General features: G+C 40.3%; 1 protein-coding gene across 3 annotated transcripts in view; it reads right to left on the reverse strand.

Annotated features, from left to right (window-relative positions):
- The window catches only part of USP42 (ubiquitin specific peptidase 42), a 39,145-nt gene that overhangs the window by 10,183 nt on the left and 4,528 nt on the right, over positions 1 to 24,434 (reverse strand). For all 3 annotated transcript variants that reach the window (XM_065923771.1, XM_065923772.1, XM_065923774.1), the window contains exons 3-12: positions 22,463 to 22,663; positions 9,068 to 9,178; positions 7,227 to 7,329; positions 6,462 to 6,529; positions 5,710 to 5,780; positions 4,662 to 4,744; positions 3,119 to 3,230; positions 2,264 to 2,404; positions 1,987 to 2,087; positions 783 to 936 (exon numbers count right to left, since the gene is read on the reverse strand). In XM_065923771.1, coding sequence (XP_065779843.1) covers positions 783 to 936; positions 1,987 to 2,087; positions 2,264 to 2,404; positions 3,119 to 3,230; positions 4,662 to 4,744; positions 5,710 to 5,780; positions 6,462 to 6,529; positions 7,227 to 7,329; positions 9,068 to 9,178; positions 22,463 to 22,663 — 1,145 coding nt within the window. The remainder of the gene's footprint in view (positions 1 to 782; positions 937 to 1,986; positions 2,088 to 2,263; positions 2,405 to 3,118; positions 3,231 to 4,661; positions 4,745 to 5,709; positions 5,781 to 6,461; positions 6,530 to 7,226; positions 7,330 to 9,067; positions 9,179 to 22,462; positions 22,664 to 24,434) is intronic.

Raw genomic sequence — 24,434 nt, forward strand, 5'->3', positions numbered from 1 at the left:
GGATCTTCCCGACCCAAGGATTGAACCCAGGTCTCCTGCACTGCAGGCAGATTCTTTACCGACTAAGCTACAAGGGAAGGCTTCATAGTTAAAAACACCTCCTGACAAATCAACAGCAGCGGCCCCTCCACACAGGACAGTTGGTGTGTCCCACGTCCCTCAGGCCAAGCCCAGCACAGGACCTGCTGCCTGCCCAGCTCCCTGCAGCACTGAGGCTGTGACTCCCTGTCAGACTGAAAGGCTGTTACGACACTATGGCACAGGTGACAGGATTATTCCACGGTGTGTACAGGCTATTCCAACACGTCCGCAGTCTCAACATTTACATCAAGCAAAAGCCAGGCCTCCACCGAGGACGCCGGTGTCACAGGAACCAGAGAGCATGCCCTCTGCTCGCTCTGAGCAGCCCTCAGGGGTGTGATCGGGCCCAGACGGCAGGCAGAAAACGTCACACCCCAGAAAGGGCTAAACGGAGGCAACAGAAGTGTTCTTCCGGTACAAGCATCTCTCTCCTGGGGGCCAGCATGAATCGAGAACCCCTCATATTTACTCCGTGAAGTGAACAGAGTCCGGGGGGAGATCAAGTTCCCAGTGTTTAGACAGACTCACACCCCGACTTCCTTCTGGATCACACTGTTCATCCTCAGAGATTTCCCCTGTGCTTAAAGTATAATAAACGTCCTGAATCCATTTTTGTGGACACGAAACTCAGGTGTGGATGAGGTCTGGGCCACCACTGCAGCAGTAAGCAGAGGGCTGGACGCCCTGCTCGGGAGGGTTACCTTCATCATATGTGAGGGGAGCTGTGGGCCAATGAATCCCGAGGCTGCCTGTTTGCTGCTGACCACCCGCTGACTGATGACCGGTCGGGGTGAGGACTGGCCGGGGCTGTGGGCGGAATGAGGAAGTTCACCTCCGTTTTTCACATCGTGGGACCTGAGGACAGAGAGTGACAGTGCTCAGGATAACATGGGACACCTCCCCAAAGAGCTCACGTACACTCCACCCTCAGGCAACAGGAGACGCGACCTGGGGAAGTGCACAGAGTCCCAGTCCGGCCCAGGATGGCACTGGGAGCTCAGGTCAGCAGACAAAGAGGGTCACTGTGTATTCTGATCTGATATCTGTGTATTCTAGCTGAAAGGTTTTTTTTTTTTTAATTTTTAAAGCTATTTTTCTTTTGTTTTCCATTTTTCTAATTCTAAACACATATCACTGTAGAAAGATCTGTGCTGTCCTGAAAAGTTAGAAAGAAACAAAGACACTGTGCCCCCCCTCACCCCTTCAAGGCACCTGCCATCCAGATTTTGTAGTTTTAGCCTGGACTGATCTCTTCAACATCAGCGTGTAAAATTTCAAACTGCTTTTCCTCCATATATAGAGCACTTTCTCATAGCGTTTTAAAAAACATAAAAACCACTTTTAATAGTTGCATTGTATTTTGTCACATGCACATGCTACCATTTATGTGATCTGCTATTGTTGGCAGTTTCAGGATGTTCTGAATTTCCAGCTACTACCAATGGATATACCTTGGAGCACTCATTGGATTGTTCCAAGGCCCTACATCTCCAGAAGGAATTATCGAATCAGTAGCATGCAGCAGCAGGCAGGTGCTGGCCCGGGCCTGGCCGGGGACGTGGCTGGCTGCCGGTGCCCAGGGGCTGAGAGGTGACCACACCGGGTACTCAGGAGTCCCCTTATGGAGCCTCCACTCACTGCCTCCCTGGCCCACCAGTCCACCTGGTTTGCTGCCAGCAGCAGAAGCCCTCTGGCTACTCCTTTCCCTTCTTCTGTGTGTTTCTTTAACCTGCCAAAGAGCTGGGAGCTACAGTAAACACATGGCCCACCCTCAAGTACACCTTCCTTACTCCCCCCACGGTCGAGATGCTGTTTAAACAAACAATGGAATTTAAGCATGCTGATGAAGTGAAGCGCTCTTTCTAACTTAACAGAAAAGGTGGAAACGCGCTTTCCTGACAATACCTGATATAAAAGAGGACATAAGCTTGCTGGCTGAGTACCGATCTGATATCACTGGTAGACACGATGGAGTCGTTCATTTGGTACCAGAGGCCGTTGCTAGCCTGTGAGACAACCAACAAAAGCGATATCAGATTTGATCAGGTATGCGGGGAACCCCAATTCAGAAAAAGGGGTTACCACACGTCAACTGGAAAAGCCCCCCTTCCCTCCCAAGAATGCCAGTGTTATCTTACAGTGTACTGTAGAAAGAGTTATTAACAAAATCCACACAACTTACTTTTATGTAGCAGAAGTAATGGCCAGCATGGCAATTAAAACCGGTGTGTACCAGGACTGCATACAAAACATAAATGATCGGCTCTCCGTTTGGTTGAGACATGTACGGTCGAATATCAAGATACTCAGGATATTTCACATCCTACACAAGAATGAAGAGAGAAAAAAGGAACATCATTTCTGAAGGAGGCAGAGCAGGAGACTCACAGAGTGTGGAGCCTTACGAGCCTTGTTTCAGAAGACAGAACTAACCCAGAGCACGCCTGACTCTAAGTGCGTTTAGTGCAATCCCACTGTATTCTTCACCTCCTTTACGCAAACCCATCAAAGCAGACAGTTAACAATCACAGGTCTGGACCTGAAGTCATCGCTTATTTTTAACAATTCGGGAGCAGGTTATTTCTTCCGTGTGATACTAGATTTCTGACCACTTTCAATTTCAGAAAGTGAGAAGAAAATGGGAAAAGTCAGTATACTATCAATCAGAAAACAAATGAATAAACAAGAAAACAAGTTCTGGTGAAAGAATGGCAAGGTGTGGCTGGGAAATCTTTGGACTTGAAATGCCATAAGCATTCCCTGAACCCACTCAGCACCTTCACTGACTTGGATGCCCAAACGCAGGTAACAAGCACAGGTCGTGACCTTCAGAAAGTCTAGCCAGCTACAGGATACAGACAAAAACACGCACCCTGTAAATACACACATCAAACTTGGAGCTCAGTTCTTTGACATTTTATTCCACTAACAAGTGCTGGAAGAACTTAGAAAATCAGGTAATAAAACTTCCAAGTAGCTGCTGACAAAGCCTTGAAAGGCTCAGCATAAACAGTTGTTAATAATATTATCTACCCACCTTAGCAATTTTTCCACCAGTAAAATTTGCAAAACGTTTCAAAGAAAGTGTAAGAACATTAGAAGATCTATGTATAGTGAATCTCTTTGAAGCTGGAACCATCTTTTTACACCTTGGGAAAAAAAACAAAAACAGATGTTTAAGAAGATTAATATGGGTTGGTTTTTGTTTTTTCATCTTACCCTTGTTATTTCTCTGAAACAGTCTAAGTTTCCAAAAGAAGGGTACTGGATGAGAAATACCACCCTTTTCATCCAACAGTGAAAATATGAAAATCTGAAGTAAGGGAGATGGCTAAATTAACATGAATGAAAAACACAGGACAGCTCTGAAATGTCAGGTCCTATATAGATCACTGATACTTTAGAAACTAGATTTATATAAGTTAGTCTCAGTTCAAAACAAACTGAAAAATTGGCTGGTAGAAGAACCCTGTGAAAACAAAGCCCAGATACAAAAGCAAGGAAGTAAAGACTAGAAATGTCCATGAGGTTTAAAACAAAGGGAACATCCCTCTGGTCTTAGGAGGAAAAGGGGACTTCTCCCCAAAAAACTGAACCCAGGCACCGCATTTTACTGCCCTTTGAAGATACTGTATTTTTCACAAGTTGAAGGTTTGCGGCAACCTTGAATGGAGCAAGTTTACTGGGCCATCCTTCTAAAAGCATTTGCTCACTTCAGGTCTCTCTGCCACATTTTGGTAATTCCTGCAATATTTCAAGCTTTTTCAGTATTATTGTATCTGTTGTGATGATCAGTAACCTTTGATGTTACTCTTGTAGTTATTTTGGCATTTTTAAACAAGTATTTTTAAATTAAGGTTTGTACACTGTTTCTTAGACATAATGCTATTGCACTTAAAAACTATGGTATAATGTAGACGTAACTTTTCTATAAACTGGGAAACAAAAAAATTCATGCAACTTGCTTTATTGCAAGATTCACTTTATTGTGCTGGTCTGGAACCAAACCCACGGTTATCCCCAAGGTCTAGCTCTACTCAGTAACAACTCTTACCCATGTTACCTGACTTAAAACAAACATCTCCTTAAACCATAAGAAACAGGGCTTTCTTAAAATAGGCCCTCTTGACTTCATGGGGAAACATTACAGAATGATTCAAACTTGAGGATTCTGGCAGGCACTGCCCCAAATCCTGGGAAACGACCATGAACAAGAGAGATCCCTGACTGCTCTGGGAGAAGGCGATGCTCCACCCGCCCCAACCCTTCACCCCGGGGTCACTGGAGACGCTGCCGGACACACACGCCCCAGCCCAGCCAGCACGTCCACACGCAGGGGCGCTAAGGTGTGGCTGGTCTCGCCCCTCGCCCCCACCCAGCTCCCCGAGTGAGGACCCGCCTCCCCTGGGTCTAAGGAGTGTTAACACCGAGACTCGGATGCCCTGGCCCTCGGCGAACAGAGAGCCAGGGTCTTCCCAGGCGGTCCCGGAAGCTACCAGGAACCTTGCTGGTCACGCAGACCGCCAAACCCTTTCAGCCCAAGCCTCCCCGCTCCCCGCCCACCGGCACCGCCAGCGTACTTGCTGCACTTGTATGAGTTTTCCCCGTCGAGCTGTTCCGGCTTTACAAACTGCTCCAATGCCTTGTTGACACTCTGAGCGGCCTGGGGACAGAAGAGCACCAATAGCACGTGACCACTCACTGCCGCTTGTCAGCAAAAAGAAGAAAGCTGGCCCCAAAGTGTAAAGCCAAGTGCAAATTTTATGTAAAAAGGAACTTTTTCATTATGGTGTTCAGTTTTACACATGTACACACCAAGCTATTGCCCTCCCCACCCCCAGTTAAAAGAAAAAAAAAAAGCAGGGGATTCCCTGGTGGTCCAGTGACTAGGACTCTGTGCTTTCGCTGCCAAGGGCCCGGGTTCAATCCCCGGTCGGGGAACTAAGATCCCGCAAGCCGCACAGTGTGGCCAAAGCAAAAAAATAGAGGTTGCCCACTGCAGCATTATTTACAGTAGCATAAAACAGGAACAAAATCAAAGTATCTACCAGGAAGGAAACAGGCATGTAGATCGGCTGAGGCATGAACCACAGCAGGCCCAAGCAAAATGGAACGAAAACAGCAAGTGGCCCAAAAGACTGAGGTGTAAACCCGTCAGTGTGAACAGTACACAGACACCCTGGAATAGTCTACATCAAACTGTTAGCAAGTGTTCATTCATTCTGGGGACAGGCTCCCAGTCTCTGCAGTGTTTCTCATTTTTATCGTTATCATGTATCACACTTGAGATGAGAAAAACAAAAGCTACAGACAACAAAAAATGGGAGAGTTCAGAGAATCCAAGAAGCAAAAAACAGTTTCTAAAGAATAACCACCACGTAAATTCGGCTGATATAGGCATCATAATCTGGTTTTATTAAGATTAAAGGTCAACGGGTAATAAAATTATTAAATGTTTTAAGTTTTTTATGATGCCTAATACAAAGTTTCAATAAGCTCCTCTAATGAAGTCTTAGCATATTAAAGTTTTCAATTCATTGTAGTCTAAATTGTAAGAAAACTATAAAGTTATATAAAGTATGACTAATTTTTGTTTAACTTGACTACTACCACAACTACCAAACTTACCTTTATCTCCAAAGTTATATCGAGATATGGATCAAAAGTATCTGAAACACCTTTGCAATTTAAACATTTGACTGAAATAAAAATAAAACATAAAGGATAAGCAAAGTATAATCAGTATGGCAATACCAACTACTGAAATGACAGAACACACACATACATTTACAAAACAAAAACCATAAGGTACTTTTTTCGTCTATAAGACTAGGCAAAACATGTTACGACACAGTGGGAGTCACTAATTTGGTCCATGTACACTGCTGGCTGGAGTGCAAACTGGTATAACCTCTTGGAAGAACAATATGGCAAAATCAGAATTTGAAAACACATATCCTTTGATACAGAAATTCTAACTAATTATCATATGTATATACACTTTTACATGGACATAAAGGTAAGTGTATACAAGGATGCTCAATAAAGCGCTAGTGGTAATAACAACAACAAAAATTAGAAACAACCTAAAAATTCACTGGTGGGGAACTAAAATAATTGGAATACTACTGCAACTGTGAAAGGCTGTGTGAGACCTATATGTGCTGAAAATGTTAGAAAGTTTCCAGTGTGAAAAGAACCCAAGCTGTTCAGGCACAGGAAGCTACCGGGAGGACAACCACAAGCTGGGCCAGGGGCTGACGGGGATGGGAGTCTGGGCGCAGGGAGACACACGGGCCCTTCTTCACCCCTTCCGAGCCCTTGCATCCTTTTACACCACATGCCAGATCACAATTATCAACCTTTAAAACCGAGTTTACCTCTAGATCTTAGGTAGCCTCCAAATATCTGACAGACGAGTGTGGTGGCCTGGGTGTGTCTGTCCAATCTGAAAAAAAAAAATCAAAGAGTGAGATGAAAGAAGCATTCTGCAAAAATAAGAGGTGCTGTAACTGATGCTAAAACCATGTACATCCATAAAAGAATGAGAATTCACGCAAGAGAGCCGCACAGTATGGTGACAGCCAGAGAGCAGCCTTGCCCAATCAAAGACACGTCTGGGGTAAGGAGGAGAAGCAGTCGGACAGCATTAAGAAGCGATCCGGAAATCGGGGCAGCACTCTGGCCCCGAAGCAGGCAGCAAGAGGCAGTCGCCCTCAGCAGGATTGGGACACCAGTGTGAGCACTCTGCCCTGCAGCCCAGCACCATCCAGATGCTGAGCGCCTGGCCGACACAGGGCCGGGGGCGGCGGAAGGGAATGCAGGCCTGCGGGGGGTGTCGAGGCAACATCAAGTAGGCGACGACTTGTCTTTCTCCAACCTTCCCCTGAGCCCATGTTTAGATTTTAAAGAAGAGACTGCAGGGATTGGTAACTGACCCCAGTGACAAAGGGAACAAACACAGATTTCAAAGACTAGAGATAGGAAGCACACCTTTTAAAATTTCAACCACTTTAAAAATAATGCAAACCACTCGAGGAAGAGGCAGCACAAAGTCAAAAGGTGCAGCGGACAGGGAGCTCCGCGCAGAGTGCCCGCGGGCAGCCGGGCTGGGGGCGGGGGTGACCGATGCCATGTGGACTCACTTATTGCTGCCGTTCAAGCACGCTTTTTGCATAGCATCAACGGTGTACTGAAGGAATTCGTGGGCGTCTTCTTGGTTTCCAAAGCGGAAGTGCCTGGCTATACCTGTAGAGTTTGAGGAAAGACAAAGCCTTACCATCCCCTATCATAGGCCCAGGCTGTACTCCCCCCGAGGTTGTATCTTATGACAGTATACTGGTTAGATAACTATTTTATGAGGAAATAGCATTAATAAGTTTCCCCTAAAAAAAAAAAAATAAGTTTCCCCTGAGAACACCTAGGATGAGCCCTTCAGATCACTAAAAGCCCACATTGGCTGGAGTTTCCGAGAGCCCAGAGACTCTGTCTTCAGCAATAAAATGATTCTTGAATAAACTCAACTTTAGCTGTTATTGTTCCAAAATTTTGTCTCAAATGTTATGTTAGTGCACACCTCTTAACTTGGGCGCCAGAATTCTCTAAGAGAATCTATATAAAAGACAAGTGTGAACCTATCTAATTCTATCCCAATAGCCTAGAGAACATATATTCTCCACTGCACAGTAACATCTCAGTCCTATTTCTAATTGACTAAGTAGCCACAAGCCAAAATGACAATGAAAAACAATACAGAAGTATAAATACACATATAATTTTATGTAAATGAATATATAGATATATATTAACTTGAATCATATGAAATTGAGCACATTCCACAAGTTCTGACCTACAAAAATGACAATTTCATTATTTAACCATATATGTCTATAACCATTTAACCATATATGTTAACAATTTCATTATTTAACCATATAACCATATATTTAACCATATATATACATGTACATCCGTAGATGTATGTACATATTCACACCAATAGCATTCTCTTAAAGAACTAGGTTTAAAAAAATTATGTCTGCCATATATGTGTGCGTATGTATATATGTGCATATCAGTATATATAATATACACATGTAATTCAACAAACAAAATCACCCCTGGCTAAAATTTTGTTAAGATTCAGCAATGTTGAAAAAAAAATTTTCATGGTCTCCTCCAGCCCATTAATAGTACCAAGGGCCAAGGTAACACTTCTTTATCTTCAGCAGCTTTTTAGGCAAAAGGATTATAAATTGTCACTGTGTAATTATCCACCCCTATAATTACCCAGCTAGATACCAGATTAAGAGTCAGGTTTTTGTTTTATTTGTAAGCATTTTTTATTCCAACTCAGTTAATTAAGATAATACAAAAGCTTACTGCAAAAAACATGCAGAAAGGGCATAAAAAATTTCATGGAACCTATCAGAATCATTATAATGCAAGAGAAATCTCCTTAAAGTCATTAAAAATTATATAGAAACTTGTGAAATTTATCCACAAATCTGCTAAGTTCTGAGTATAAAATGTTCTTTAAGAATATAGTTAACTTTACTTTTATAATTCTTGTCACTATGTATAGTGTAATACTCATTCATTGAATTAAAGCTAATGAAACTATTTAAAGAAACCGGTGGGACCATATTTAGAGTTAGTATTACTCAGCATAAAAATCCAAATATCTAGGAAAAATGCTGCAAAAGTTATCAATTTTATTAACAAATTTGAGGGTTTTATCATTTTTAATTTGCTTATATATCAAACTGAATACCATCTTCTTTACTATATTGTTATATTTTGCTTTAGGTTTCAAAATGTGTTTACATAGTAACTGGTTTGCTAAAAAACTGTTATTCGTTAAAGACATATTTATATACAATAAACTATTTGCTGCAATACCCAAGGAGCTCATCATTTACCAGTCAGATCATTAAGACCAAATGGCTAACAAATATTCATATAAACTACTAGAGAGGATACTTACGCCGCATCTCATTGATGACAAACATCGGTTTAATAACATCCCCAGGATTACTGAGTGCCTGGGTGATATGTGCTTGCATTGTACACATCATGCAAAATCCTTCTGCATGACCTGAAAGATAACAGATGATAATCCTCCAAGTTAGCAAAATATGACACTATATGTACATCAAGGGGTATCATAAGTAACACAAGCACACTCCTGAAACAAGGATAACAGTAACTATGTGCCCTGTTATTGAGCTATATACTTTTACTCATTTCCACTTAATTCTCCAACAAACCTAAGAGATAAATATATACTGGCTCTGTTTTACAAGAAAGGAAACTGAGGCTCAGAGAGTTAAAAATTTGCTCAATGCCAAATAGTCATTAAAGGGCAGGCACATAATTGGGCTCAAATCATACCCTTCTAATTTCGAAGCCCGTGCTCTTAACTATTGTCTATACTGGAGAAATAAGAATTTTTTTTCTTATGCTACCATTTGTCTCAAACAGTAAAGGAATGTCTCCCGTGCAAGGGTTCAAAATCTCAAGTGTTCTAGCTTTTTCACATACAAAGGTCTCTGTTGTATTTTTTTAACAGCTTTTACAAAATAGGAAAACCACCTTAGCTCATACTAAGTGGTGCTAATGGCATCCAGTGGGTAGAGACCACAAATGCTGGTCAACATCCTACAGTAAGCAGCCTCTACAATAAAGAATTATGTGGCCCCAAAAGTCAATTACAGTGAATTCAAGAAACACCTAAAACTAAAGGTGGCTCAGTCCTGCCTAACAAAGCTTTTAAAGTCTCAAAAGGTCCAAACTATTTCCAGTTAACATTACTGTGTCCCAGAGTAAAGCTAAAAAATATTTACAGGAATAAAAAGAAAATCTGGCACCCAGCAACATAAAATTGTAACTGAAGAGTACAAGGCATGCAAAGATGCACAAAAGACCAATAATAGGGAGCAGATAAGCAGAAATAGATCCAGAAATGACACTGAAATAGACCTGGAAATGACACTGAAATAGACCTGGAAATGTCCTCAAAAACAAGGATGATAAAAAAAGACATTTTATGTGTGTGTATATATATTTCTATGCTCAAGGATGTAGAAAAAAGCAAAGGCATGTTAAGGAGAGACAAGGAAATAAAACCAAATCTACTTTACAGATGAAAGGTAGGATTTCTGAGATGAAAAACACAACAAGTAGAGTTAATAACAGATTAGAAACAAAAGAAGGAAAGTTTAGCAAACTTCAAGACTTAGCAACAGAAGTTATCTATTATGAAACACAAACCTAAAAAAAAACTCTCAAAAAACAACAAGAAAAAAGTCTACCAGTGAGCTATGGGAGCACGCCCAGGTGTCCCCAGTGTACATGTGACTGGAGTCCGAAGGAGGAGAGGGGACAAATATTTTAAATGACTGTTTTCAAAGGGACAGCACGAGGAAGTTTTTTTTTAAGAATGGCAGAATAGCTGTGCATTCTGACTGAGATGGTGGTCTACATGAACCTATACCTGTATTAAAATTCACAAAACTGACCCCCCTCAAATTAACAGAACTGTACAGTAAAGAAGTTAACCAAAAAAAAAAAAATTAAAAAAAAGTTAACCATATAAAAATTATAATAATTGTTATAAACATTAATTTATTAACGTTTATAAACATTGGGGGCTTCCCGAGTGATGCGAGTGGTAAAGAACCTGTCTGCCGATGCAGGAAATGTAAGACACACAGGCTCGATCCTTGGGTTGGGGAAATCCCCTGGAGGAGGGCATGGCCGCCCACTCCAGGATTCCTGCCTGAAGAATCCCATGGGCAGAGGAGCCTGGTGGGCTACAGGCCACAGGGTCGCAAAGAGTTGGTCACAACTGAAGTGACTTAGCACAACTATAACAAACATTTTTTTTTAAATGACTAAAAAGCATACAAACGTAAAGAGTAAATTTACAGATCTAACAACTTCAACAAAACCCAAAGAGAAGGCTACTTATAACAGTGATAAGAATAAAAAATTTAAAGCAGGTGGGAATAAATTATGTATATAAGAACAAAGGTAAAACTGACAAGACTTGTTTAAACAATGGCAAGAGAAGACAGTAGAGCCACAACTCTCAAGTGTGAAGAGAAAAATGTCAGCCCAGGATTTCCATACCCCGTGAAAACATCTTTCAGAAACAAAGATGAGCCGGTCCACTTCTCAGATGGACTAGTGATTCTTTTCCCTATTCCTCCCACTAAGTACAACGACAACAACAAGCCCTCTGGACACTGGTATGAAACAGACCTAAGCAAGCTGTGAAGGGTAGGGAGAAAGACACAAAGTAACAGTTTCAGAGCCCAAGGAAGGATGCAGCAGGGAGTGTTCTGGTTTGCCTTCTGCTCCATGTGTTTCAGACTTGGAGCAGCAGCCGCCACCAACCTGGAAATACCAATAAAACCAGGGAACAGAGCCACAGCGAAAGCTTCCGGCATGGTGTTAAAATAAGGGAGGTAAGGAATGGGAACTTCCATTCATGCTAAGTGATAACAAGCCACACCCCCACCTCACAACGTCACAACGTCAGCGAAGATCAGAGGAGGAGCCTGGATTTCTACCCCCAAACCCAGCAGTAAAGAAGCATCCCTCCATATTATGCTAATTTAAATAAGTCAGACACAGAAAGACAAATGCTGTCATGGTAACACTGACGTGTCGAGTCAAAACAGTACAACACACTAGTGAACACAACAAAAAAGTAGCATGCTCAGATACAGAGAACAAGTTAGTGTTTACCTGCGGGGAGAAAGAAGGGGAGGAGGTGACAGCAGGAAGAGAGTAAGAAGTACAGACTATTGTATAGAAAATAAGCTACAAGGACAGTGTACAACACAGGAAAGAGAGCCAGTGTCTTATGATAAATGTGCTTATAAAGGGAGCATAACCTTTAAAAACTGGGAATCACTATACTGTAAAGAAGAGCCTGGTAAAGAAGGCTGAGCACTGAAGCACTGACGCTTTCCAACAGTGGTGCTGCAGAAGACTCTGGAGAGTCCCTTGGACAGCATCAAACCAGCCAGTCCTAAAGGAAATCAACCCTGAACCTTCAGTGGAACGACTGAACTGAAGCTGCAGCTCTACTACTTTGGCCTAAGAGCTGACTCATTAGAAAAGACCCTGAGGCTAGGAAAGATGAGGACAGTGGGAGAAGGGGACGACAGAGGACGAGATGGCTGGGTGGCATCACCAAATCAGAGGACATGAATTTGAGCAAGCTCCGGGAGATAGGAAGGACAGAGAAGTCTGATGTGCTGCAGTCCATGGGGCTGCAAAGAGAACAACAACATATAATATTGTAATGAATTATACCTCAAGAAATAAAGAGAGAAAGAAAGAAGCGTCTGTCCAGCTCCCCACTGAGTAGTGTCAGAATCAGGACTCTCGCCATCACCCGGTGGTAAAAAGCCACTGCAGTCTCCCTGGAGACTGGGGGGCGGGGGGGGGGGGGGGCGGGCGGGCGGAAACCCCCACTTTCACCCAGCAAGAACGTGGAGCCCAACCCCCACCTTGGATGTCAACAGAGGCTGAGTGTGGAATCTGGACTTCTATCTCCACCTATTTCTTCCTTTGCCAGAATGGTGTCAAGAGAAAGTCGGTCAAAACACAGATCGGATAAGGTCCAATATTTTATAGCGTGACACAAAAATGTTCAGGTTTTAACTGAAAATCACTCATCAGACTAAGAACCAAGAATTTCTGAGTGCTGGAGAAGTGAATAAGGAAGTTATGAATATACTAGAAACAAGTAAAACAATATAGAAAGACTCAACAAAGAAATAAAAGATATAAAGAACCAAATGGAAATTTTAGAAATGAGAAACACAATAACCGAAGCAAGCAGCTCTGTGGATGAGCTAAGTAGAAGAATGGAACTGACCGAGGAAAGAATCCGTAAACATGCACACAGAAGAACAGAACTTACATCCTCTGAACAACAGAGAGCGAGCAGGCTGGGCACGAAAGGTGAGCAGAGCCGAGGGACCCGTGGGACTCTAGCGGGAGGTCTAACAGACGTTATCAGAGTCCCAGAAGGAGAGGGGAGAGAAGACTGGGTTCAACGTATAAGAAACGGAGGCGGAAATTTCCCCAAATTTGGCAAAAGATGTAACTCACTGCAAACACCAGACAGGAAAAAGAACAGAGAAACAGACACCAAGACACATCACGTCAAACCTGTGAAATCTAAAGCCACAGAAAACCACCTTGGAAGTAGTGATGGGAAAACACCACCTTACCTATGAGAGAACACTTGAACAGAAATGGATTTCACACCAAAAACCATGGAGGACAGAGGAAGTAGCACAAAAATTATCAAGTGCTGGAAAAAAGGGACTATAAACCCAGAATCCTATGCCCAGTGGAAATGTTCTTCAGGAATAAGATGAAATTAAGACACTTTCAAGTGAAGCAAAACTAGGAGAATCTGTTACCAGTAGACTTACCCTAAAAGAATGACTTAAGGAATGACTTAAAGAGTGACTTCTTTAAGTCAGAAGCTCTCTAAACAAAAAGGAAGTGATTTGGGTTTTTGGTTGTTTTGTTTTGTTTTTTAAAGCAACCCTGGAACATCAAGAAGGAAGAATAAAAACATGGTAATCAAAAATATAGACAAATACATTTTCCTTCTCTTGGGTTTTCTAAATTATGTGACAGTTGAAATAAGAATTATCACACTGTCTATAAATGTGGTACTAAGTGTACGTAAAGGAAATATTTAATTACATGGTTACTATGGAAGAATAAAGGAGACAAAAGGTAAAGTTTCTACATTTCCCTTGAATTGGTAAAATGACATTAGTAAACCATGAAAAGCTACAATAAATAATGTAAACTTAGAGGAACCTCTAAAAAGACCATATAAAGAGATACTCAAAAACATAAGCACAAAAATAAATTTTAAACAAAAGTTTAAAATACTCAAGTAACCCACAAGTAGGCAGAGATAAGACAAATGAATAACTCAACAGAAAACAAAATACAAAATGGTAAACTTGAGTCCTAATGTATAAACGACTACCTTAAATATTAATAAATACACTAATGAAAAGATCTAAGTTAACAAAGCAGATTTAAAAACATGATTCAACTACTATGCTGTAAGAAACTCACTTCAAATGTAATGATACAAACAGGCTCAAAGAAGAAAGATGGAAAAATATGTCATGCAAACACTAACCCAAAGAAAGCAGGAATGGCTATATTAATAGCAGACTGAGCAGACTTCAGAGCAAAGAAAGCTATCAGAGAAAAGGACGTTATATAAAGGATCAATCCATCAGAAAGACAAAGCAATCCTAAATGTGTTTGTACCAAACAACAGAGCTGTTAAACACATGAATCAAACTCTGACAGGACTGAAAATGGATATATAGAAATCCACAATTAGAACTGGAAACTTCAAAAAAAAAAAAAAAAAAAAAGAACTGGAAACTTCAACATCCTTCTGTCAACAACTGAACAATTAATCAGAAAACCAGCAAGGATATAGAAGAACTCAACATCACCAAGAGCTAATGAGATTCCATCAACATTTATAGAATACCCCACCAACAACAGAATACACATGTGTTTCAAGGGCTCACAGAACATACACCAAGATAGACTATGTCCTGGGCCACAAACAAACCTCAAAAAATAAAACAACAGAAATCATTAAAAGTACAGAATGGAAACTCCTAAAAATCAGTGAGAGAGAGAGAACACAGGAAAGTCTATAAATACCTGGAAACTGAGTAACACTTCTGAACAACCCGTGGTTCAAAGGGTTAAAATAAACATTGAGAAGACAACATATCAGAAGTTTGGAGACACAGTTAAAGCGGCGTCCAAAGGGGGGTTCACAGTTATAACAATATCAGAAACAAAAACAAGGAAATCAACACAGACCCTGCAGACATCAAAGGAAAAACAAGAGAATATACATAAATATATCCTGTGATTAACTTGACACATGTAAATTTGACCACTTAGAAACGGACCAACTCCTCAAAAAAGTGGACTGCCATAACCCATCGAAAATAATCTGAATAGCCCTATACCTACTAAGGAAATTAAATTTGTGAGTTTAAAACTCCCCCCAAAAGAGAAATCTCCGGGCCAAAATATTTTCACTGATGGATTCTACACTGAATGTTTATATAAGAATTTACATCAATGTTCTATACAATCTCTTCCAAAAAATAGGAGTTAACATATCCCAAACACATTTTATAAAGCTAGTATTATCCTAATACCAAAACCAAACAAAGGTGGTACAAAAACAAAAGATTACAGACCGATACATCTCATGAACAGATGTAAAAACCCTTAATAAAAATTCAGCAAAATACAAAAATAATTAAACATCATGACCAAATGTAGTTTATTCCTGAGATACAAAGCTGACTCAATACTGGAAAATCTACCAGAATATTCCACCATAATAAGCTAAAGAAGAAATTAACATGATCATATCAATTTGATATAGAAAAAGCTATTGACAAAAATCAACACTATTTCATGATAAAAAGCAGGAACTGGTAAACAGGGGGAAAAAAAGAAACAGAGCAGAACTTCCCTGACTTGATAAACAGGATACACCAAAAACCTACAGCTAATATCAAACTGAATGCTTTTCCCCTAAGATCAGAAATGAGGCAAGGATCACTGATTCAACATAGTGCTAGAAGTTCTAGCCAGTGAAATAAGGCAAGAAAAGGGAAAAAAGGATACAGATAAGTAAAAAGTAAGCAAAAATGCCCCTATTTACATATGGCATGACTCTCTAGATAGAAAAATACAAGGACTCCACCCAAAAAAAAAAAAAGCCCAGAACTGTTAAGTGAAGTCAGCAAGGTCAATATACAAAAATTCACAAAAATGAAATGTAATTTTATATACCAGCAATAAACTCATGAACACCAAAATTAAAAATATAATGATGCCTGTGATTCCTCAAAAAATAAAAGAATTAGATGTTTAACTAACAAAACAAAACATGCTGATAACTATGCAACACTGGTGAAACAACACAGAGATCTAAGGAAATGCAGAGACACCCCACATCCACAGATTGGAAATGTCAGCCCAGTAAAGATGCCCCTTCTCCCCAAACTGAGATACAGGTTTAACAAAACTCCTATCAAAATCCCAGTAAGATTTCTTTGTAAATACAGACAAGATTATTCTACAATTTATATAGAAAAACAAGGGAACCAGAATAGAGAAAAACAATTTTGAAAAAGAGTAAGTGGATGGAATCACTCTATCTGATATCAAGATTTACTGCACAGCCCCAGTAACAAAAGACTGTGCTGAGGGTCAGATACATATCTTAACAGAACAGAACAGGGGACCCAGAGACAGACCCACGCAAATATACCCAAGTGATTTTTTACAAAAGTATGAAAACTATTCGGTGAAGGAAAGCTAGCCTTTTCAACAAATGGTGCTAGAGCAACTGAACAACCACAAACATACAAACAAAAAAACAAAACAAACTTTACGCTATATAAAAATTGACATAAAAAGGATCATGTATCTAAATGTAAAATATAAAACTATAAAACTTTTCAGAAAAAAAAAAACAGGACAAAATCTTTAGGGTCAAGGGCTATGCAAAGAGGTCTAATACTCAACAGCAAAAACATAATCCATAAAAGGAAAACCTCAACTTCACCAAAATTGAAAACTCTTGTTCTGTGAAAGATCCTGCTAAGGGTAAGGGGATAAAAAGACAAGCTTCAAACCGGCATAAAATGTTGGAAATATATATCCAAAAGACCTAATATCTAATACATAAAGAACAAAACAATATAAAAACAAAAGAACACAATAGAAAATGAACAGAAGACATAAAGAGACATTTTACCAAAGAGGGTAAACAGATAATAAACAAACACATGGAGAGAAGTTCAAGACCTTTAGGCATTAGGGAAATCCAAATTAAAACCTGAGATATCATTATATGCATAATTAAAGTATGGCTAAAACGAAAAACAGTGACAACATCAAATGTTGGCAACAATGAAGAGCAATTGGAACTCTTCATACATTGATGGTGGAAATGCAAAATGGTCAGCCAAGAAACTAAGGAAATTTCTTATAAAACCAAATATGCAACTACCTCATGACCCAGCAACGGCAGCCTGGGCACTTATTCCAGAGAAATAAAGACTTGTGATCACACATATGTTCTCAGTTCAGTTCAGTTCAGTTCAGTCGCTCAGTCGTGTCCGACTCTATGTGGCCCCATGAAGCGCAGCACGCCAGGCCTCCCTGTCCATCATCAACTCCCGGAGTCCACCCAAACCCGTGTCCATTGAGTCGGTGATGCCATCCAACCATCTCATCCTCTGTCGTCCCCTTCTCCTGCCCTCAATCTTTCCCAGCATCAGGGTCTTTTCCAGTGAGTCAGCTCTCTGCATCAGGTGGCCAGAGTACTGGAGCTACACAGTAATGTTTACAGCGGCTCTATTCATAATATCCAAAACTAGAAACCACCCAGACGTTGTGGTTCATCCACACCACAGACTACGACTCAGCAACAAAAAGGAACAAATTATTAATATGTACAACAAAGTGAAGAAATATCCAAAGACTTAGGCTTAAGTGAAGAAGCCAATTCCCTATTATATAATTCACTAGATGTAACATTCTTGAAATAACAAAATAACATAACTGAAAACCAGGGTGGTTCGCCAGGGATTGAGGAGGATGTAGGGGCACGAGGGAAGTGGGCTTGGCTTTAAAGGGAAACTTCCTTAGGAACGGAAACGTTCCATACCTTGACTGTATCGGGATCAATATCCTGGTTGCAAGACGGAACTGCGGAGTCACCACTTGGGGAAACTGGGTAAGGGTACACGGGATGTCTCTGTGTGATTTCTTACAACTGCACGGAAATCTAAACTTACCTCAAAATAAAAAGTTTAACTTCGAAAAAGGCAAAATAAAGACATTTCAGACCAAGGAAAAAAAACAACAAAAATCAGCAAAAATAGTTAAGAGAATTCCTCCAGGCATAAGAAAAATACCAGATGGTACCTGGATCTACACAGAGGAATTAAAAGCAGTAGAAATGATAAGAGTAAGAAATAGAAAAGATTTGTAAAGAAACCTTAACAAACCACTTAAAATTTTCAATTTTATTTAAAGCAAAATTACACAACGTATTATGTGGTTACAAAATAAGTAAAAATAAAATGTATGACAACAATAGCACAAATGCCTAGGGAGAGGTCATGAAAGTATATTGTCATAAAGTCCTTACAACACATAAGAAATGGAATAGTATTTTATTTTTTTCCCCCACCCCCCGGAACAGTATTTTAAAGGAAGCTACAGTAAGTTAAAGATGTATGTTAAACCCTAAAGCAACCACTAAAAAGAGAAAACAAAGTTCAGAAGATATGCCAATAAAGTAGAGGAAATATATAATCACTCATTCCAAAAGAAGGCAGAAACAGATGAAAAAGGGGAAAAAGAATACAGGACAAACAGAAGACAAATAGCAAGATGGTAAATAAAAAACCCAATCACATCAATACTCTCATTAAATATAAATGATTTACACTCTAAAATAAAAGGTAGAGACTGTAAGACTGGATTAAAAAATAAGAACTATAGGCTATTTATAAGAATTTTATTTAAAAAAAAAAGAATTTTATTCAGTGTATTTTATTTCAATGTATCTCTCCCAAAATTTGATAGAACAAGTAGACAGAAAAGCAGTAAGAACATAAAAGACTATCTTAACATTATCAACTAACTAAACATAATCAGCATTTATAGAAACTCCAACCAATGCAGAATATACATCCTTATTAAGTACACATGGAATATTTAACAAACTAAACCACATTCTAGTGCATAAAACAAGTCTCAAGTTTCAAAGGATTCAAACAATAAAAGTATCTTCTCTGACCACAATGGAATTAAATTAGTAATCAGTAGCAGGACAATTTCTGAAAAATCCCCAAACATCTGGCAACTGAATAACATGCCTCTAAGCAATCACATGGGTAACCAATCAGGTAACTATTAAAAAAAAAAAAATACTAGAATTAAGGAGCTAGCAAAATTGTAGGATATGAAATCAATAAACAAGAGTCAACTGCATTTCTACAGTCTAGCAATAAACAATCAAAACTTGAAGGTCAAAATAGCTTTCAAAAATATGAAATACTTAGCAATAAATCGGATTTTAAAATGTGCACATTATACTTGTATACTGAAAACTATGCAACAGTACTAAGAAAAACTAAAGAGAACCTAAATAAATGGAGACATACATCTTGCCTGTGGGTCAGAAGACAATACTGTTTAGATGTCATACATCTCAAACTGATTTACAGATTCAACACAATCCTAGGCAAACTCTCAGGAGGCTTTTTTTGTAGAAATTGACGAACTGATTTCAAAGTTAATTTGGAAATGCAGAAGACCAAGAACAGCGGAAACAGCTTTGAAAAAGGAGAGCAAAGTTGGAAATGCTACCTAGTTTCAAAACTTTTAAATACATAGTAACCAGACACTGCTGTTATCAGGCTGTGGTGCAACCAAGCCAGTGCCCTAGAGCTGTGTTCTGCAACAAGAAGCCACCTCGTAAGAAGCCCCAGCACCCCAACAAGAGAGCAGTTCCCGCCTGTTGCAAATAAAGCCGGTGCAGCAATGAAGACCCAGTGCAAAGAGGCAAATAATAAATAAAAGAAATAATGTTTTAAAAAGACATTGTGTTATGGAGTCAAGACAGATAGTGGATCAGTGTAACAAAACAGGTCAGAAACAGATCCATATGGATAGGATCGATTGATTTTTGCAACGGTACAAAAACAATTCAGTGGAGAAAGGGCTATTTTTTGAATAAACAGTGCTGGAACAATTGGATATTCATACTGAAAAACATGAACTCTACACCACACACAAAAATTAACTCAAAATGGATCACCGACCTAAACATAAAAACTAAAACTATAAGACTGCTTAAAAAAAAAAAATAGAGGAAATCTTTGCGACCTCTGGTTAGGCAAAGATTTCTTAAATACTGAGAGCACAACGGACAAAGAAAGAAAAATACTGATGTAAATAAAACATGCTCTTTGAAAGACTGCGTGAAGAGATTACATTCTCCAGGTTGAGAAATAAGGTTTGCAAATCATGTACTAGATAAAGGACTTCTATCCAGAATACATAAAAAAAGTCTCAAAACTCAACAAGAAGGGAATTACCCAATTTTAAATCAGGCCAAAGATAGGAGCAAGCACTTGGACAAAGCAAATACAGCTGCTGAAGAACGATATGGAGGGATGTTCAGCACCGTTATTCACTACAGAAATGCAAATTAAAACCACGGTAAGATACTGTCACACTACACAACTGTTAAGAGTTGCGAAAATTAGAAAGACTGACCACACCAAGGATAAGGGAAGATGTGGGGCGAATGAAACTTTCATTCATTGCTGGTGGGAATGTAAAATCTCACACTCCTCTTCCCAGTTTGGAAGTATCTTAAAGTCAAGTGTACCCATATTATAGGACCAAACCATTCCTCTCCTAGATGCTTACCCACAAGAAATGAACACACGTCCTTACAAAAACCTCACAGCAGCTTCCCTTGTGACCGCCTCGAAAGGGAAACAACCCATAGGTCCGTCAACAGGTGAATGGAGAAACAGACTGTGGTACATCCATCCATACAATGGAGTACTAGTCAGCAATAAAAAGTAACCGCTGATCCAGGCAGCAACATGGAATGAGTGATACTGAAATAACTGTGCTGAGTGAAAAAGACAGGCAGTATAAATACTGTGTAATCCCCCATAGTTGGCATTCTAGGAAACACAAACTCATCTGCAGTAAAACAGAAAGCCCATCAGTGGCTGCATGGTCTGGAAGGGATGTGGGGCAGGAAGGGCTGGAAGGGCTGATTTCAAAGCCACACTGAGACTTTCCGGGGCGATGAAAGAGTTCATTGTGATGGTTTCATGGGTGCGCACAAATGTCAAGATGCATCAAACTGTGTGTTTTAAGTATGCGCAGTTTACTGTTTATTGATAACGAGGGAAAACTAGCAACGGCCTGCAGAAGATGGGCACCTGACTCTGGAACCCTAGGCAGCTGCACCTTTGTCTCCACCCCTCTCTCTCGATGCCCAAGTGCCAGGGCTGGACTCTCACACCCCAGTTTTATTAAGTGTAAAAATGATTAGCAAACTGTCCATGTTAATATGTCAATTATTACAAACTAACATAATTACCAACTATGGACTTGAAAAAGGAAGAAATGAGGGCAAAGAGAATCTTCTTTCTGTGATCTGAACCCCTTGGCATAGCAAACACCTCTTGGTGGTTGACAGTCTCAGTGATTTTCCTTTGGTTACTTTAAATTTTTCTGTACTTTCCAAATTCTTTACACAGCCATAATTTTGCTCTTTGAGGGGAAAAGTTTTAAAAGAATGTGTCTAAATTCTCCATCAAGTAAAGGACTATTCAGGAATTTCCTGATGGTCCAGTGGTTAGGACTCAGCACTCTCACTCCCGAGAGCCCGGGTTCAATCCCTCGTGGGAGGACTAAGACCCCACAAGCCACCAAAAAAAAAAGTAAAGAACTGTTTAGAAAGAAATCAAGGGCTTTTTTTTCCCCCCACCCTAATAATGAAGGACTAGCACCTGAACAACCACATACACATTCATGTAGATCAAAGAACAGGGAGTTTTCATTTATAAAAGGTGAAGGGCATTTATAATACCATATGTAGACGTTCAAAACTTCAACAAAAAAATGGATAGATTCTAAATTCTGAATTTCACTAGTTGACCACTGAGTGGGCTCTCCCCTAGTTAAAGTAAAACATGCTCTTTGAAAGACATAACATGTTTTTAAAGACATAACATGTTTTAACTAATTTCCTGCCCTCTAGGTTGGAAACTGAGCTCTCATACACCAAAGGGAAAGTCCTACACAAATTTCCAGGGGTTAGGAGCTGTGACCAGAGGCTCCTCTCACGCTTAAAGTCTGTAAATGAATCAAGCCTTCGACACAGGATGGACGACAGGAGAGGCAGGACTCGACCCTGCTTGTCCCAAGCTGTTGGCAGTAGATATTTATGGCACGATTTTTAGCAAGTATAGAAAGTCAGCAGTGTATTCAGAAACACCAAATGCTGAAAAAACACATTTCTTTTTAAATAATTTCACAGATTAAATTACATGCAAAATGTTTTTTATGCAACCTGAATGCAAACCTTTGAGTCTTCCTCTGTGGTTTCTAAAAGAAACCAACTTAGTGATGACCAAATTCTTGACTTAATTCTTCACTTTCATTTCAGAGAAAAAAATGAAAGTAGGTTAGCATACCACAACACTACACGCGTCAGGACACTTACATGTCTTGGAGTGCTCATGTGATAGCATGTAGTTGGCGAGAGGTGGCGTGTAAGTTAAACACTGCAGTGCTGCGTTTGCAAAACAGGTATTGCCCAAATTCTGGAGCCCGGCTCCTACTCTATGAGTTTGTTGCCATTTAAGGCAAATCTTCTCAGATGGGAAGAGAACTTTTTGTGGAGGAGCAATGCCATCACCTAGGGCTAGAAAAATAAACAGTTAAAACGAAAGCTTTGTACACTTCTGAAGCTAAATAAATAACAACACATCACACCTGAACTTGACCAAGATTCTTATGACCAGTTAACCAGAAACACAGGGGAGAAAAGGACATTTTAAAAGAAAAGAGTCCAGAATGCAGGAAATTCTAAATGATTTGGTTTTTTTGATAAATAAATTTCAAGGACAAAAGTGTGTGTGTGGGAGGGGGGACAGTATTTAACAGATTTAAAAAAACTTAAAAGAGACATTCACCAAACGCAAAGGGTACACCTTGTTTGGAAGTTGGTTTCAATGACCAACTGTTAAAAACCATTCTATGACGACCGGGGACATCTGAACATTGACTGGATTTTTAATAGGAAAACATTTTAATTTTCAGAAAAGAATGATTTAGATAGACACATTAAACTATTTACAGATGAAATAGAAAGTCTGAGATTTGCTTTAAACGGTTGGGAAGTGAGGCGAGGAGCTAGTGGGTGGAGGTACGAGTGGCCAGGAGCCGACAGGCAAGGCTGACCGGAGGGCACCTGGGGCTCCGCCATAGCCGTCCTGCCTACTTAGCCAACACCAGCACCCTTGGCCGGGCCCCGCCGGTGCGGACAGCCCGGCCCGCTGCCCCCTCCGCCGGCCGGGTCCTCACGGCCGGCGGGCGCTCTCGGTTCTGAAGGGGGGCAGTGACGTCATCCCAGCTTTACCAGTAAGGAGATGGGATTTTAGGCGCCACGGTAACATACTCAGAAAGACACTATTCACGAAGAATTTATCTATTTTTAAGACTTAAATGGCTAATTGACAACTATGCTAATAAAACTCAGGTGAAGCTCAAAAACAACTTATTTAGGAGAGGCCAAAATCATCCGCAGCCAGAGTGTTTCTTCAGAAGTCTGCCAGTTCCTCAGTGCCACCAAAGACTGAGACGCCCGCTAGATGGTTCTCGGCTTGCAACAACGATATTGAGCATTTCGGTAGGCAAAAAGGCAGGCTTCAGCTTGTGAAGAAGGCAGAGCCAAATCAGGAACAGAGATGTGAGTCTTTAAAACGTGTGACAAGCGCCCCCAAAAAGGGCCGGGGGTGACACCCACTCCACCTTGGGGCACAGAGGAGCCCCGCAAGGTGAGAAGAGGCCGGTGCGGGAAGGCGTCCTGGGGCAAAGTCCTGCCTGTAAAGGTCTCCAAACCTCTCCGTAAAACTGTTCTGTGAGACAAACTCCCCCAAATACCTTCAGCAAATTGCACTCCCCACCCCACATCACAGCATCACCTGTGCTGAGAGGACTCAAACAATCCGAGGGCCAAGCCATCCTACGTGAACAATGTCCTGAGTGGGAATCAATCTTTTCTCACAATTTCAAAGCTTTCAAATCCCCAAGTTTTAGGAGCGCCAGTTAAAGTGTCCACGTCTTACTTATCTGGATGACTTTTAACACAGGTAACCACATTTATATGGTTGGATACATAATGTAATATTTACGTGATCTGCTCTCTTTCAAAGAGCTTTATGACTACAGATGACTTTAACTTGGCAAAAACAAACAAACAATTGAAAACAAAGTTGGGCAGAGCTCATTTGTCAAAAGTCACCAGTTTTTAAATCTTTAGGAGGCAGACGATTACTCAGGGCACGATAGTTAATGACGCTAATGAGACGCTCGTGCATCTCGGTTCTCACCAGAATAAAGTTTGTCCTTCAAAAACTAGGAGTTAAAGAAACTCATAGTAACTAAAAATACTCTAACCCTGTTATGACTCG

The sequence above is a fragment of the Muntiacus reevesi genome, chromosome 2 (assembly GCF_963930625.1).
Source record: "Muntiacus reevesi chromosome 2, mMunRee1.1, whole genome shotgun sequence".
Taxonomy (NCBI): Eukaryota; Metazoa; Chordata; class Mammalia; order Artiodactyla; family Cervidae; genus Muntiacus; species Muntiacus reevesi.